A 19,068-nucleotide genomic window follows, 5' to 3' on the forward strand; every position below is an offset into this window, starting at 1 on the left:
CCTCAATGGGGAAAAACTGAGAGCTTTTTCCCTGAGATCAGGAACACCACAGGGATGTCCACTCTCACCGCTGTTGTTTAACATAGTGTTGGAAGTCAGCAGACAACAAAAGGAAATCAAAGGCATCCAAATTGGCAAAGATGAAGTTAAGCTTTCACTTTTTGCAGATGACATGCTATTAAACATGGAAAACCCGACAGACTCCACCAAAAGTCTGCTAGAACTGATACATGAATTCAGCAAAGTTGCAAGATACAAAATCAATGTACAGAAATCAGTTGCATTCTTATACACTAATAATGAAGCAACAGAAAGACAAAGAAACTGATCCCATTCACAATTGCACCAAGAATCATAAAATACCTAGGAATAAACCTAACCAAAGATGTAAAAGATCTGTATGCTGAAAACTATAGAAAGCTTATGAAGGAAATTGAAGAAGATATAAAGAAATGGAAAAACATTCCGTGCTCATGGGTTGGGAGAACAAATATTGTTAAAATATCAATACTAAGCAAAGCTATCTACACATTCAATGCAATCCCAATCAAAATTGCAGCAGCATTCTTCTCGAAGCTAGAACAAGCAATCCTAAAATTCATATGGAACCACAAAAGGCCCCGAATAGCCAAAGTAATTTTGAGGAAGAAGACCAAAGCGGGCGGCATCACAATCCTAGACTTTACCCTCTACTCAGTTGTGCTTTTCTTACATACCTAAAAATTTTTGCTTCATCTAACATCACAAATACTTCCTAGGTTTTCTTCTAAGAATTTTCTTCTAAGGTTTTTTTTTAGAGTTTTATAGTTTTAGCTCTTACATTTACAACCAATTTGAGTTATTTTTTATGTATCATAAAGATCTAAATTCATCTTTTTACATGTGGCTATCCAACTGTCCCAGCATAATTTTTTGAAAAGATTATCCTTTCCATTCTGAATTGCCTTGGCTCCTTTGTTAAAAATCAATTGAGTCTATTTCTAGATCCATTTGTTTATCTTGACGCCAATAGCACTGTGTCTTGATTACTTACTGGAGCTTTGTAGTAAGATGTGAAATCAGACACTATGAAGCATCCTCACTTTTGTTTTTCAAAACTGATTTTGCTCGTCTCGTTCCTTCAAATTTCCATATGAATTTTAGAATTAGCTTGTTAATTCCTACAAACACTCGCTAGGATTTTGATTGGCATAACATTGCATCTTTAGATCGATTTAAGAACTGACATCTTAACTATATTGAGTTTTACAAACCCACGAACATGGTTTATCACTCCATTTATTTTGTTCTTTGTTTCATTTTTATCAGCAATAGTTTTAGTTTTCAGTATATAGGCCTTTCTCATCTTTTGTCAAACATTTTTTCTGTCCCCTCCTGTCTCGTGTCTGTCTCATTCAGAGACTCCAATTAACCCTATATTATGCCACCTGAAGTTGTTGCACAGCATTACATAATGTTCTTTTCATTAAAAAATGTAATAATTTCTATTACTGTATATTCAAGTTTAGCAATCTTTTCTTATATAGTGTATGATCTGATGTCAATACCATTCACTGTTTTTCATCTCATATACTAATTTTCATCTCTGGAAGTTCAACTTGATTTTTTAAAATATATATCTTCCATATTCCTACTTAGCTTTTGAATACATGGGATACCTTTATAATAACTGTTTAATGTGTTTGCCTGCTAACTCTAAGATTTGTAGTAGTTCTGGATCAGTTTCAACTTATTAATTTTTCTTACTTTGAACACATTTCCTGCTTCTTTGCAGTTTGCAAATTTTCTTTTTAACCTATCTTTGACTGTATTAAATTTACTTTTAATAAAAATTTAATATATTTAAAGTATACAGCACATTTTAATATAAATATGTAGGAAAATGATTACTAAAGTCAAGCTAATTAACATATCCATCTCACATAGTTATCATTCTATTTCTTTTTGGTGAGATCACCTGAAATCTATATCTTAGCAAATTTCCAGTATAAAATAGAGTATTATTAACTGCAGTCATCATACTTGTACATTAGGTTTCTCAACTTATTTATCCTACATAACTGCAACTTTTTACTGGTTGACCAGTATCTCCCAACCTCTTCACCCCTGGTAACTACCATTCTTCTACTCTCTTCTCTCTTTTTGTATATTTCACATATACGTGAGATCATGTACTATTTTTCTCTCTGGCTGACTTATTTTACTTAGCACAATGTTCTCTGAAGTCTATCCAAGATGTCACAAATCCCAGGAACTTCTTTCTAAAGGCTGAATAGGGGCGCCTGGGTTGCTCAGTTGGTTAAGTGTCCGACTTCAGCTCAGGTCACGATCTCGTGGTCTGTGGGTTCGAGCCCCATGTCAGGCTCTGGGCTGATGGCTCAGAGCCTGGAGCCTGCTTCCGATTCTGTGTCTCCCCCTCTCTCTGCCCCTCCCCCGTTCATGCTCTGTCTCTCTCTGTCTCAAAAATAAATTTTAAAAAAAGTCAAAAAAAATTAAAGGCTGAATAATGTTCCATTGTATATATATGCTACCATTCTTCTATTCATCTAGTGGGGGAATAGGTGCTACTTACATAAATGGGTTAGAAAAAAGCTTAGGGTGGAAAGCTGCTCCCACAGGGTGAAAACACCCAAAGTTAGCTAGTGAGATATTGTAATGGGATCACAAGTAATTTGTTATATGACCTGCAGGAAATTACTTTCCATCTGACACCAATATACTATTGTACTCTGATCACAAACTCCACTTGCACCCCAGACCCTTTGCTTCTTACACATACAAGTTAATGATTACTGTCTGATTGTTTTCTTCACGTTCACCATGTTCACACATACGATCGTGTTTTCTTCACATTCACCATGTGGGTAAGATCTTGTGAGCTCAATAAATACAGAGACAAACCACCATACCAGGCCCTTGTCTCCTCCCAGACATTAGCCTCTCTTGTATTCAATTCTGCATCCACTCTCCTGCTGGACAAGAGAGAACTCCAGACTCATAGTCTGGGACACATCTGCAAATGGAAACAGGTTTTTTCCATTTCTTAGCTATCGTGAATAATGCTGCAAAAAACATGGGAGCACAACCGTCTCTTTTGAGGTATTGATTTCATTTCCCATATACCCAGAAGAATTGCTGGATTACATTATAGTCCTTTTTTTTTAATGTTACTTATTTTTGAGAAAGAGAGCATTAACAGGGGAGGGGCAGAAAGAGGGGGATAGAGGATCTGAAGCAGGCTCCATGCTGACAGCAGTGAGCCTGATGTGGAGCTCAAACCCATGAACTGCGAGATCATGACCTGAGCTGAAGTCAGATGCTCAACCGACTGAGCCACCCAGCTGCCCCTACAGTCCCATTTTTCATTTTTTGAGGAACCTCCATAATGTTTTCCATAACGGCTGAGTCAATTTACATTCCTACTAACAGTGTACAAGGGTGCCCTTTTCTCCACATCCTCACCAACATTTATCTTTTATCTTTTTATAAAAGCCACCCTAACAGGTATGAGATAATATTTCATTATGGTTTTGATTTGGATTTCCCTGATGATTAGTAATGTTGAGCACTTTTCATATACCTGTCAGCCATTTGTATGTCTTCTTTAAAAAAAAAAAGTCTATTCAGGTTCTTTGCACATTTTTTGGATCACATTTACAAAGGAAAAAAAAACTTCTGGATTAAGTCTGTAAAGTTGTGTGTTTTTTTTGTCTTCTTTGACTCTATATTAAGATGCAATTAGTTCTATGACACTCATTAATGAGAGAGAGGAATCGTACTTAAATTTCTTAAGGTTAAAACAAAACACCTATAATTAATTCATAAGAAATCCTACATTGAGGGGCACTTGGGTGGCTCAGTTGGTTAAGCTGACTCTTGATTTTGACTCAGGTCAGGACCCCACGGTTAGTGAGTTTGAGCCCCACATGGGGCTCTGTGCTGACAGTGCACAGTCTGCTTGGGATTCTCTCTCTCCCTCTCTTGTGTTCACTCTCTCTCTCTCTCTCTCAAAATAAATAGTGCACCTGGGTGGCTAAGTTGGTTGAGCATCCAATTTCAGCTCAGGCCATGATCTTGCAGTTTGTGAGCTTGAGCCCCACATGAGGGTTGCTGCTGTCAGGGCAGAGCCAGCTTCAGTTCCTCTGTCCCCCTCTCTCTCTGTCCCTCCCCTGCTCACTCTCCCTCTCAAAAATAAAAAAAAACCATTAAAAATAGATAAAAACTTTAAAAAATACATCCTACATTTAAAATCCTATGCATGACTATTTCATAAACATTTATTTTATTATTATTTCTTATTAATACAGTATTTGTTTTCCCTAAGCCAACCACTTTCCCCAGTTGGCTTGGGGAAGTACAGGAAGAAGACTATTCAGGGTAAATGAAACACAGGAAAAAGACCTATCAGAGGCAGAGACGGCTCCTTCACATGCTAAGGAGTATGAGAAAGGCCACCTCAGGTAAAATAATCCATGTCTGAGAGGACAAAGCCCAGAATGGTGTAGGAGAAGAGGTGTTGCTTCAGAGAAGGGTTTCTGGCATAACCAATGATGAAACTCCTAAACACAGTCCCATTTCTAACCCCAGAGCCAGCCACCCCCACTGTGGAAGGCTTAGATTCAATGAACTTGGCTGCACTGTATCAATGTCCTGTGAAATGATGCTGGCTTGGAAACTGCACCTAGGTATAAATGAGGTCAGGTGACATGGGGCTGCCAAGCTGCTGAAGCTTTCATCTGTCAGTGATCGGCTCAACAGCTGAAAAGTGTTCCTGACCAAGAAGGGAGTTGAGACAAACTTTGTGCAGGCATACATTTTCAGGGGAGGAGGGCTGTAGCAGGAAAGCTGCTCCTAGTGCAGAGAAGACAGATATAGACAGTTATTTTAGTATTTCATCTACCTAAAATAATAGGGATGAAAGGCAAACACATACATTTTCCTCAAAAACAAAGAAGAGCTAAAGATGTTGAAGGGCCACATTTTTAAATTGGATTAGTTGAGGGGCTCCTGGGTGGTTCAGTCAGTTAAGCATCTGGCCCTTGATTTCAGCTCAGGTCATGATCTCACCGTTTGTGAGTTTGAGCCCCACATGGGGCTCTGTGCTGACAGTGCAGAGCCTGCTTGGGATTCTCTTTCTCCCTCTCTCTCTGCCCCTTCCCAACTTGGGTACACAAGTGCGTGCTCTCTCTCTCTCTCTCTCTCTCTCTCTCTCTCAAAATAAATAAACTTTAAAAAATTGGATTAGTTGATTTTTTGCTATTGAGTTGTACAAGTTTCTTATATATATATATATATATATATATATATATATATATATATATACACATTGGTGCTTCACCCCTTATCTCACCCCTTATCTCAAGTATTTTCTCCTACTCCTTAGGCTATATTCTCGTTTTATTAATTGTTTCTTTGGTTGTGCAGAAACTTTTATATTTGATGAAGTCCCATGGTACTCTATATAGAAAACCCAAAAGACTCCACAAAAAAATTGTTAGAACTGATACATGAATTCAGTAAAGGTGCAGTATACAAAATTGACATGCAGAAATCTGTTGTATTTCTAAACACCAATAATGAAGCAGCAGAAAGAGAAATTAAGGGGGCACCTGGGTGGCTCAGTTGGTTAAGCATCTGACTTCAGCTCAGGCCATGATCTCACAGTTTGTGAGTTCGAGCCCCATGCCAGGCTCTGTGCTGACAGCTCAGAGCCTGGAGCCTGCTTCAGATTCTGTCTCCCTCTTTCTCTGCCCCTCCCCCACTTGCGTTCTGTTTCTCTCTCTCAAAAATAAACATTAAAAAATGTTTTAATTAAAAAAAAGAAATTAAGGGATTATTTACAATTACACCAAGAGCAATAAGATACCTAGGAATAAACCTAACCAAAGATCTGAAAGACCTATACTCTGAAAACCATAAAGCACTGATAAAAGAAAATGAAAAGTACACAAAGAAATGGAAAGATTTTCCATACTCATGGATCAGAAGAACAAATACTGTTAAAATGTCTATACTACTCAAAGCAATCTACACATTTAATGTAATCTTTATCAAATTACCAGCAGCATTTTTCACAGAGGTAGAACAAACAATTCTAAAATTTGTATGGAACCACAAAGACCATGAATAGCCAAAACAATCCTAAAAAAGAAATGCAAAGCTGGTGGCATCACAATTTTGGACTTCAAGTTTACTACAAAGCTGTACCTGTAGTGTATGTAGTAGCACAAAAAGAGACACAAAGATAAATAGAACAGAATAGAAAGCCCAGAAATGGACCCACAACTATATGGTCAACCTTCGACAAAGCAGAAAAGAATATCCAATGGAAAAAAGACAGTCTCTTCAACCAAAGTGTTGGGAAAACTGGACAGCATAATGTAAAAGGAGGAAACTGGACCATTTTCTTACACCATACACAAAAATGGATTAAAGACCTAAATGTGAGACAGGAAACCATAAAAATCCTAGTGGAGAAAACAAGCAGTAGTAACCTCTTTGACATTGGCCACAGCAACTTTTTTCCAGATATGTCTCCTGAGGCAAGGGAAACAAAAGCAAAAATAAACTATCAGGACTGTACATAAAAAACTTATGCACAGTGAAGTAAACAATCAACAACACTATAAGGCAATCTACTGAATGGGAGAAGATATTAGCAAATGACATATCCCATAAATGGTTAGTGTCCAAAATCTATAAGGAATTGATACACGTCAACACCCATAAAACAAATAATCCAACTGGAAAAGGGCAGAAGACATGAATAGACATTTTTCCAAAGAAGACACATAGATGGCCAATGGACACATGAAAAGATGCTCAACTATCACTCACCATCAGGGAAATACAGATCAAAACCACAGTGAGATACCACCTCACACCAGTCAAAGTTAACAACACAGAAAAACAGATGTTGGTGAGGATGCAGAGAAAGAGGAACCCTTTTATACTTTGGTGGGAATGCAAACTGGTGCAGCCACTGGAGAACAGTATGGAGGTTCCTCAAAAAGTTAAAAATATAACTACCCTAACATCCAGCAATTGCACTACTAGATATTTACCCAAAGAATACAAAAACCCTAATTCAAAGGGATACATGCACCCCAATGTTTATTGCAATATTATCTACAATAGCCAAATTATGGAAAGAGCCCAAGTGTCCAAGAACTGAGGAATGGATAAAGAAGAAGTGGTTTTTATACAATGGAATGTTAGCCATAAAAAAGAATGAAATCTTGCCATTTGCAATGATGTGGATGGAGCTAGAAAGTATTATGCTAATAAGCAAAATAAATCAGTCAGAGAAGAACAATATCATATGATTTCACCCATATGTGGAATTTAAGAAACAAAACAAATGACCATAAAGAAAAAAAACGGAGAGGCAAACCAAGAAACAGAATCTTAACTATAGAGGAAAAAACTTATGGTTACCAGAGGGGAGTTGGGGGGTGGGGGATGGGTGAAATAGGTGATGGGGATTAGGAGTGTACTTGTGATGAGCACCAGGTGTTGTATGTAAGTGTTGAATCACTATATTGTACACCCGAAGCTAATATTACACTGTGTGTTAACTAACTGGAATATGAATATTATAAAAATTCCTTGACTGTAAATGCTTGATTTAGTTTTGTGCTCTTGATTCTGTTCCATTGGTCTACATATGTGTTTTAATTACAATAACTTTGTAATATAATTTGAAGACATGAAATGTAATGCCTCCAACTTGCTTTTTCTTTCTCAAGATTGCTTTGGCTATTCAGGGTCTTTTGTGGTTCCAAATTTTAGGTTGTTTTTTTTTCTACTTCTGTGAAAAACACTACTGGAATTTTGATAGCAATTTCATTAAATCTGTATATCATCACCCTGGGTAGTATAGACATTTTAACAATATTAATTCTTCCAATCCGTGAACATGGGATATCTTTGCATTTTTGTGTCTTTGATTTCTCTTATAAATATTTTATAGTTTTCAATGTATAGATCTTTGGCCTCCTTGCTTAAATTTATTTCTAAGTAATGATTTTGGTGGTATTACAAATAGAATTGTTTTGTTGATTTCCTTCCTTTTCAAATAGATCATTTTTGGTATAATGAATTATAATTTTTCTTACATGTTTTTTTGTATCCTGCAAATTTACTGAAGCCATTTATTAGTTCTAATAGTTTATTAATGGAGTATTTAGGGTTTTCTACATATAAAATCATATCGCTTGCAAACAGATAATTTATTCCTTTTAGATAGGATGCCATTATTAAAAAAAAAGTCTGGTTGCTCTGCTAGTACTTCCAGTGTGAAAGTGAACATCCTTGCCTTGTACTGGAAAAGTACAAGAGACAAAATGATCAGTTTTTTCCCATTGATAATGATGTTGGTTGTGGAATTTTCATAAATGGTCTTTATCTATGTTGAGGAAATTTCCTCTATACCTATTTTCTTGAGAATTTTTATCATTAATGGATGTTGAACTTTGTCAACTACTTTTTCTGCATCTAATGTGGTTATTGTGTGGTTTTTATCTTTATTCTGTTAATGTAGTCTTTCACATTGATTTCATATGTTAAACCAACAGGTTGGTAAGTTTTGATTGGATGCAAGGCAGTGAATTGTACCTGTTGGGTATTGGGTTTTTTGTTTGTTTGGTGTGTGTGTGTGTGTGTGTGTGCGTGTGTTTGTTTTTGTTGTTATTGCTGTCTTACTGATATTTAATCTGGGATGCAGTTATTTGGAAATTTTTAAGGTTTGTCAGGCAGGGCTGGAACAGTGCTTAAATATAGGGCTAATTATTCCCCTTTACTGGGGAAACACTCTTCTCTGTAGTCTCCTTAATATCCCACGAATAACAATTTTTTGTTTTGTTTTGTTTTTTAACTTTTTGGAACAGACATTTTTCCGAGCCCTGTGTGAGTACTGGACATCTCTAATCCTTTCAAGTAATTCTATACCTAACCTCAAGTATTTCCCTACTACATATGTGCTGATTAATATTCAGCTGAATACTTGAACTGGAGGTCTCTGGAATGTTCTCTATGCAGCTATCTTTTCCAGTACTCTGTTCACTGAATTATAGCCACCTCAACCTTTCTAGACTCTGAATTTCATCTTCTCAACTCAGGGAGTCTACCAAGCTCAGCCTGGGTTCCCCCTTTCTGTGCCACAGCCTGTAAACTATTTCAACGCAATAATCTGAAGCAATCATTAGCTTACTTCTGTTTCCCATCTCTTAGGGATCATGATCCTTTGTTTCCTGATGTCCAATGTCTTGAAAACCTGTGTTTCATGTATTATATCCATTTTTTTTTTTTACAGTTTCAAGTAGAAGGTAAATCCAGTCCTAGTACCTGCTACTCCATCTTAGCCAGAAGTAGAAGTCTCAAGAAACTTTTCAAACGTTAATTGGTCTATAAGTTTCCCAAAGTTTTGCCTATCCTTACACAGGTAAATATCCTTTTCTCTATATACCAGCCCACTTCAAATAACTTCTGCTGTGCCTGGGTGGCTCAGCCTGTTAAGCTTCCAACTTTGGCTCAGGTAATGATATCACAGTTCATAAGTTCAAGCCCCGCCCCTTGGTACCCTTGTCTCTCTACCCTTTCCCTGCATGCACTCTCTCTCTCTCTCTCTCTCAAAAATAAACAAATATTTAAAAAATTACTTCTGGAGAAACTAATCCCTTATATATGTGTAACACATTATAACACATTATAGCTAACAACATAATTTCACATACTGAGATAACATGGTTTTCTCTGGGGGACAAAAATGACCGGTGTCATGCTAATAAGAAATCCATTTTAATGTGAAAAAGAAATCCATCTTAATGTCAAAACTCATAGAAAAATTTTCTTGAGTCAACCTTTTTGGATAGATCCAAATCTCTACATGTAACAAAAACAATCTCATCCAGGCCTTTAAAACGAGCATTTTATTTTGAATTTACTCACTGTGGTGGGCACTGGTACTGCTTGTCTCTACCAGGTTGATATCATACTGGACTGAACTGGTCCTCTGAAGGTGGCCCTTCCTGACAGTAAAGAAGAAACACACAAATAAAAAGCAGGTAAGTGGAAAAGCAGAGGGAAGTTTAAACTTGAAAATTTGGAGGTCTATTTTCTTCTCCAGAACTACCTGAAACTAACAAGGCTGCCCTAAAACTGTGCCCCATTCATCCACCAAGTCAGGGAGTTCATTATGGGGACTTCAGATGCTGATGATGCACTTAGTTCTTTTCCTTTAAAATTGGAAAGCTATTATTAATGTAATGTTTTTGTAATGTTTTAATGTTTAGTGTAATGTTTTTGCCCTTTTAAAAGAGTTTTTCATTATTAGCTGAGACATTTGTGATATGGGGTGGCTTTACTCACTATTAATGACATTGAAAACCTCATTTTGTGCCTTTTTAAGGTTGTAGTTCATCCATCTTTTAGGTCATCTGGCCAATTAATATGGGTTATAATTGTATTCAGATGATCATGACAGTTTTTTTTAACTACTTTTAATATTAAACAAGATTTTGAAATGTACACTTGCTCTAATTTTTTTCAGTGTCAGTGCTTAGAGTATATATTAGTGAAAATGAATTCAAAATCATTTTACCACAGCAAAATGAAATGTGTCTTCTAAAAAACCCTGATTCCTCCTCATGAAACATTACTGATTCTAGGCTAGATTTCAGCATTAGTGAGGTATCATTTTGGACCTCATTCAAAGATCACACTAATTAGTTACTAAACTTCAAAAGACCCACATTTAAAGCAATTTCAACCACTAATGGACCCAAAAACTATTTTAGTAAACAGACTTGGTTTCATTCTTGAAAGCACCACTCTGACAAATACACTTCATTTGGTCAATATATATGAGCCCAAATCATAAGTGTAGCTTCTATAAGCAATAGCGACTCATTTTCAAATTAATTCTATTCTTGGCATCGTTAAGGCCATGACTCTGCTTATGTTCTCATTCAAAAATGGGAAATACACAATTTCAAACATATTGCAACCCTATCTGAAAAATTTGCAAGAATGCTCTTTTCTTTAAGAATGGTAAGGATGTGGGGTGCCTGGATGGCTGAGTCGTTAAGCATCCGATTTTGGCTCAGGTCACAATCTCACGTTCTATGGGTTCAAGCTCCTCATCAGGATCTGTGCTGACAGCTTGGAGCCTGGGGCCTCCTTCAGATTCTGTGTGTGTGTCTCTCCCTCTGCCCCTCCCCAGCTTGCTCTCTCTCTCTCTGTCTCTCTCTCAAAAGTAAATATTTAAAAAAAAGATTTTTCTCTTTTAATATACGAACTAGATAAAATACATTAGTTAATAACTTTATACCAACTTTGTGTTCTTATAATAATGGAATAATTCCAAGATCATAGTTTTTTAATACATTACTGAACTTGGTTTGCTAATTTTTAATCTTTTATATCTAGGTTAAATGAATAAGATTGGCTCATAATTTTCCTTTTTTTTTTTTAAGTAGGCTTCATGCCCAGTGCAGAGCCCAATGTGGGGCTTAAATTCACTACCTTGAGATCAAGACCTGAGCTAAGATCAAGAGGCAAATGCTTAATCAACTGAGGCACCCAGGCGTCCCTTGGCTCATAATTTTTTTGTTCATACTGTGATGGTTAATTTTAGGTATCAACCTGGCTGGGCCATGGCGCCCAGATATTTGGTCAAACATTATTCTGGATGTTTCTATAAGAGTGTTTTTTTTTTAAATTAATTTTTAAATCTATGTATTTTGAGTAAAGCAGATTGCCTTCCATGACGGGGGTGGGCTTCATCTAATCAGTCTAAGGCCTTAAAAAGAACAAAGACTGACCTCTTTTGAGTAAGAAGAAATTGTGTCAGCAGGTAGCCTTCAGAGTTGAACTGCAACACTCAGTATTCTCTGAGTCTCCAGTCTGCCAGGCCACTATGAAGACTATGGACATGCCAGCCTCCACAACTTAATGAGCCAATCCCTTAAAATAAATCTGTCTCTGTGCACATTCTATTGGTTATATTTGTATGGAGAATGCTAACACACACACTAGCTATTACAAGTTACACTCTTTCTCCCAGAATTCACAAATTGAAGCACTTATTCCCAATGTAACTACGTTTGGAGACAGAGCTTTTAGGGAGGTAATTAAGGTTAAATAGGGTTAGAACAGCATGTGGGAATGAGAGATAATGTAGCTATCTTTGGGAAAATACAATCTGATACAATGGGTTTCTATTGAATTTTTTTTATCTGAAGTAAAACATGAGATTGCTTAAATGATATATTTTAGAATAAAATATGTAATTATATGTTTTAAAAGAGCAGTCTCTCTCCAACTTTTAATTACTCTATGGTATAAAGTAATTCAGAAAGGAGGATTTTATGAAATATAATTTTACATATATATAAAACCTTTCCTAGAATATAAACTTCTTAAGCCCTTTTGTATCTCTTTTATTATTACCCGCAGCTCCATTTTCACAAGTATTATGAGAGCATAGTATTAAAAGTATTTCACAAGTATTACAGTGTGCACTTAATAAATAGTAGTAATGAGAGTTATAATACCAGATAACTCCTAAACTTATAAATTCTATATTTATTATTTTCACAAAATTCCAGAAAAAGGTGAAGACCAAAACTAATAAATGAAAGTAATCTCCACCACATTTTATTGCTTCATATGAATAATTTTTCCTTTTGTCTTATGAGTTACAATCTTCCCAAATTAATTGCCTCCTTATTTGTCTCTCTCCAAGCTGATTTAAGTCTCTACAATTAGGGAACATGTCTGTCTTGTTCACTATTGTATGCTTTTTTTTTTTTTTAATATAATGTATTGTCAAGTTAGCTAACATACAGTGTATACAGTTTGCTCTTGGTTTTGGAAGTAGATTCCCCACTATTGTATTCTTTATTCTTAGCACAATGCCTAGCACATAGTAGGCACTAAATGAAGAATTAATCCTAGATATTAACCACAGGCCTTAAATTCATATTTACAATGTTGCATAAGTTGTTTCCTTCCTTTCACATTCAAAATGTACTTTAAATAGACCTAGCCCTAATATTTAGGTGCTTTGGCATGATGACTTTAGTGAATGTGGGTCTACCTAATTAGTTTACAGAAATCAACGCTTGATGTCAGTAACAAAGAACAGAGACTATTTAAGATACTTTCAAAATGACTTATTAATTTAATAACAATATTAGAGAACTTTAAATAGAAATCACTATCTGTAAAAATATCTAGATCCAAAGGGCATATTAGTTATTTAGTAGAAAAACTACTTTATGCATTACTTTTTTCTTTTCAAAAGTATGTTTCTATTTTGGTTACCTGAAAAGGAGGTAGAGGGCTCCAATGATAAGAGTTCCTAGAAGAATAGTCAATGACACAAAAGCTGCAAACAGGTCACTTTTAGTTTGGATGCTGGAGCTTGGGAGAAAAACCTCTTCACAACGAGCTCCTGTATAATTTTCAATGCATCTACAGAATAAAATTTTAGATAAAGAACTGCATTCTCTGTTCCATTAACTAATATAGAAAACAAAAGGTTTCCAGCTGGTATGAAGAGTAAAGAAGACTAATTTTTCAGGTTGTGAATATGAAGTAGGCATGCTTTCTTATAATGTTCACAGAGCTACAGTTATAATAAAACACATTAGCATATGCAATCTAATCTTTCTAATCTTCCTTTTCTCGTTTTCTCAGTGCTTAGAAACTCCAGAGAAATTAAAACATATTAAGTCCTCTTATCTTCTAGATTTTCAATAATGTAATTATCTACACTTAAATTTATCTGAGATTTATTTTGTTACATCCAGTATAGATGTGGGTTTAAATGTACTTTTCTACAATATTGCTAACTGCTTATTCTCACCCTACTTATTAAGTAATCATTCCCTTTCCTACTGCTTAATAGGGCCTCTGTTAACATGTCAAATCTATATAAAGAATATTTCTTTCTATTCTTCCATGTTCTACACATCTAATGTTCTACTACACTGCTTCAACATGGTTGCTTTATAATATGTTTTAATATCTGGTAGTTCTATTTCTTATAATTTCCTTTTCTAGAATATTTTTGATATTTTCACTTGCCAACCAAATATTTTATGGCAAATTTTATTTTTTTATGTAGGCTCTATACTGAATGTGGGGCTTAAACTCACAACCCTGAGATCAAGAGTCACATGCTCTACCAACTAAACCAGCCAGGTACTTCTGCCAACCAAATATTTTGAAGGCAATTATTTTCAGCTCCTTAAAACTATACAGCAAAGGACTATAATCTTTGATATTATAAATCAGTTCCTTTTCCCCTATTAATATGTTCAAAGAATTATAAAACACAGAGATTGAGGGGCGCCTGTGTGGCTCAGTCCATTAAGCATCTGACTTCGGCTCAGGTCATGATCTCACTGTTCATGGGTTCAAGCCCTGCATCGGACTCTGTGCTGACAGCTCAGAGCCTGGAGCCTGCTTCAGATTCTGTGTCTCCCTCTCTCTTTGCCCTTTCCCTACTCTCCTCTATCTCTCTTTCAAAAATAAGTAATAAAAACATTTAAAAAATTTTTTTAACTTTAAAAAAAACACAGAGATTGATATGGATTAATAAGAATGACACTGTTTGGCACCAAATCAATTTCATTATTTTGTAGTTGCAGTTAAAATAAATAATGGTATACATTGTTTTATAAACCTAAGAAGTTATGGAGTAAATTTCACTTAGCAATAATTCAGTGTAAAAAAGTATATGTATATGAGTGTATGTATGCATGGGCATGTACATGTATAAAAAATTGTGTATATGTGTACATTATATATGTGTGTGTGTGTGTGTGTGTGTGTGTGTGTGTGTATTTTTCTTCTTTAAGCTGGTATTACCAAAACTAGAAATGTTGATCTATCTCCTTTCTCCCACCTTAGTGAACTAATTACTAACAAAGTTTTGATAACTAATGTGATACACTAATTATATACATAGATATAAGAAAAGATCAAGATATAGTACAAGATATATCAATCTTACTTAAATGAGATATCTTACTTAAATATGAAAGATGGTTTATTAATCCCAAACCCTACCCACTGTGAGGCGGTAGCATTATTGGTTATAGAGCATCAGTTTGAGCAAAAAAGCAGTCTCAATTCTCTCAAACTACTGTAAAGATGGAGCTGAGACACAGGAAAAAAAAGTAAGGAAATAACATGAGTGGAAAACTGAAGTGGCAATAAAATTATTTGGGGAAAACACAATTATCTAATAAAATAGAAAATACTTCTTTTTCCATAGACTGATAAATAAATGTGAAGAGAAAAAAAATTAATGAAAATAACTTCTTTCTCCTATAACTCCACATCCCACTCCTCAAAGGGGAATAAACAGACACACACACACACACACACACACACACACACACAGTATACCTGGAATGTCAACATAGCAACTGTCATAAAAACTGGTACATATATCATCACAAAATAACCAAAGGAAAGGGGCATTCCACACAGTAAAAAAACAAAAACAAAAACTAGGTTCTAAATTCAGTTGGCCAAAGTATCTCTAAAATGACAAAAAAAAAAAAAAAAAAAAAAAAAGAGGAAAAACTCCTCTAGCTTCTTTAATTTTTAAAATTAGAATTCTAAATTTAGAATTAGAAGATAAATAATTATTTGTGACTTCTGAAGGTTTTTAAGGAAAAGGCTTAGCTACTGAAAGAAAGTTGGTGTCATAGCTTTATTTATTTATTTTTTAATGAAATTTATTGTCAAATTGGTTTCCATACAACACCCAGTGCTCATCCTAAAAGGTGTCCTCCTCAATACCCATCACCCACCCTCCCCACCCTCCCACCCAGTGTCGTAGCTTTAAAATAAGTTTAGAAATAATGTGCAAATGGGGCTCAGTTTCTACTCTAGAAAAGATAATTAGAACCCTAAAGAAATAAATCCAGAAATGAGACAGCATAATTCTTCTTCATAAGTAGGATTTCTTAAAAGCCTATAAATTCATTACTCAAATTTCTTAATGCTGCTCAAGTTTAGGTAAGATTGAACTTGAAGGAAGATGACAAACTAGGTGATGGAACTAACTAAAAATGTTTTACCTGGACGATAAAAACTTTGAGTTGAAAGGAGTCAGGGGAATGGTATAATAGACATTTAGTTGTCAGATCAGGTGATAAACAAACAAAAAGGAATATAAAGGAAATCAACACTAGAGTGTTGTTCTGTGGTGTTACAGCAGGGCAAAGCAAACACATACACTTGTGGGAAAGTAAAAACATGTTGCTATCTTTAAATAAAGCAAGGTCAAGAAAAAAAATCTTGTTATTTTTTAACTAGTCAAATTAGAATTTAGAGAAAGGCAAAGAGAAATTTAAATATTATGTTGAAGAAGTAGGAATGATTAACCTAAAAATTAATTTTAAATTTTTAGATATTTATCATACAAAAAAGTAAACACAGCTTACCAATGAGTGTGTATATGGATTATGCTTTTCTTCTTAAGATTTTTTTAGTTTCTTAAGTAATCTCTGCACCCAACATAGAGATCAAACTCCTGACCCCAAGATCAAGAGCTGCATGCTCTACCAACTGAGCCAACTGAACCAGCAAGGCACACCTGGATTCCACTTTTAAAGCTCAAGCTCATTTATAAAAATGTTACAACCTCAGTTACAACATAAAAGTGAAATTTCAGGCAGACAGTTAACCAATTATTTTATGGGTAAAGAGGGTGAATTAAGAAGATCTAGCCAGACAACTGGTAGTACTAGTTGAAGCAAGACAGAAAGGTAAGGTATTGCACCAGCATTTTACACAGAACTGAGTACACAGAACTAAGTAGCCTTCAGTCTTTATGCAACTATATTGCTAAATTATTTCTGGACCTCATTTCTGCACAGACTGCCAAGTAGCAAACAGTTGTGACATCTAGTGTCTACCTAGTGAGGGAGATCATGTACATTCTCCTGGAACTGAAAGATGAAACCTGGAATAGATACAACTCCCAAGCCCCAAATCCGGTCATGATTTGGTTTTCTGGCTGAATACCGCCAATAATCTTTCCCTAAAACCAGAGGCTATGTATGGTACATTGCACATGAAATAAATTCATTACATTATACAGCACTTAAAGTAAGTTGTTACACATTAGAGACCTTTGCCATAATAAAAGAACCAAGTTTTTAATCATGTAAACAAATATAGTGCATTTAGCTTCAAGAAAGAGTATTCAACTATGAGCTAGAAAAAACTAATTTCTTGAACCCACACTTGTGCTTGTTGGCTGTGTGACCTTGTACAAGTCACTTAAACTCTCTTAAGACTCCGTAAAATCAAAATAACAACACCTGCTTTAGCTATTTCATAGGGCTATTGTCAGAATCAAACAATGTCTAAAAGTGCTTTGAGTGTTGAAACACACTATACAAATGGAACTGAAATTAGTGACTTTATAAAGACCATGTTTACATCTCATATTGGACTATAGGGAATATAATGCCTAAGAAAAATTATAGCCAGAAAAGGTTAAAAGCATGACAACCAATAAATGCTACTGTTTACTATTAGTAGTAGTAGTAAATATTTCTCAGAAACAAGTTTGTATTATAGAATAGCTCACTAACCAAGTGGAGACTCAATGTCAATATCACTTTACTTGGAATAATCTATTCTGGAAAGCAAAAGTACAATATTGGCACACGCCAAAATTGAATTACATTGACCAATACGCTGTAGCATAATAAAAGTTCAACTTGAAATCCATGAAAAATAGTTAAAACAAAACAAAATAAAACCATTAGAGTGTTCAAGAAATATGAACTGACAACATGAGCTTGAACCCTTTTAGTAGTCCAGGACATAAAACAATACACAAACACGCCAACATCCTATGAAACTCCTACTGGATTTTTTGGAAGCAAGAACTCAATTAGGGAAGAGTAATTCATGACCTTTTCCTCTTTTATTAACTAGTGCCATAAAGGTAACTTCATTAAGTATTTACTAGATTCTTAACACTACAGATACTTAGCTAATTAATATTCAATCCTGCAAAAATTTTGTTTAATGTTATATTTATATGATTACTAGCACCACAAAAAAACAAATAATTACTACACTGCATATGTGTAAGTATAATCTAAGCTTAGTTAAAAGCAAAATCTATTAGACTCTTTCAAGATTGACTATTAACCAGATAATTCATATGCTGAAATGGACTACCAATTAAATCTGAATATAAATGGATAAAACATTGCATAACGAAGAATTCACATTTGTCATTTTGTAGGGCATTGTTATAGTTTTATTGTGAAAAGTTCTACTTTTTTAGCTTAAACAAATCACTGATATATTGAAGTATTTTATTTACTAAAACAAGTTAAGGCACGATGAATGAAGGAAACATGTGAACAAATGGTGAGCTTATAAACTGGGAACAGCTGGAATGAGTTATGCTCATAAATCACCGGACACTCAATTCAACCACAGTTCTAAGTGGACAATATTCATGCTGACATCTTACCTTCCCAGGCTTCAGGTCTCAACAACCTTCTAATGCAGGGAAAATCTCATGCCCCAACTTGGAATAAGACAAAGAGAAGCCAGCATCAGTTCACTTCCTGACAAAAGAAGTTAAGTATTAGAGCTAGGCAAAAGTCACAATTGTCACTTTGCATGGTATTCCTACACTGAAAATGAAACCTTACTGATGAGAAATGGGAATATTTTTCAGTTGTCTTCTAATGGAAATGGTGGATAATAAAGACACTAAAAGGGTGAGGGAAATTCATAAGCAAATGCATAATCTGATACAACTTCATTATGCAACAAATAAGAAAATGAAGGAGCTTTAAAGATATATATTGTCTTTCATTGGCACTGTGCTTCCTAGAACAGCAATAAGCTAACCCAAGTTAGCTCTGAAGAATCATTTCTACTCTTGGACAAATGACACAAATCACTAAGACAAACTCAGAAGATAAGGAGACCTAAGAGAGAAGGAATGCTTCCACTGTTTCATAACCATATCCCACCATGTTTGATAAGCATAGTGTCTGATCTGGAAAA

At 35.1% G+C, this 19,068-nt stretch overlaps 1 protein-coding gene and 1 pseudogene across 1 annotated transcript in view; both read right to left on the bottom strand.

The window, feature by feature from the left end:
- Nucleotides 1-19,068, bottom strand: part of LOC132668850 (pro-neuregulin-4, membrane-bound isoform) — a 111,255-nt gene that overhangs the window by 18,755 nt on the left and 73,432 nt on the right. The window contains exons 2-3 of the mRNA XM_081795846.1: nucleotides 13,327-13,476; nucleotides 9,949-10,028 (exon numbers count right to left, since the gene is read on the bottom strand). Of these exons, the coding sequence (XP_081651972.1) occupies nucleotides 9,949-10,028; nucleotides 13,327-13,476 (230 nt within the window). The remainder of the gene's footprint in view (nucleotides 1-9,948; nucleotides 10,029-13,326; nucleotides 13,477-19,068) is intronic.
- LOC132668849 (ATP synthase F(0) complex subunit C2, mitochondrial pseudogene) lies at nucleotides 4,426-4,815 on the bottom strand (annotated as a pseudogene).

Source organism: Panthera onca, chromosome B3 (assembly GCF_046562875.1).
Source record: "Panthera onca isolate mPanOnc1 chromosome B3, mPanOnc1 haplotype 2, whole genome shotgun sequence".
NCBI classification, from domain to species: Eukaryota; Metazoa; Chordata; class Mammalia; order Carnivora; family Felidae; genus Panthera; species Panthera onca.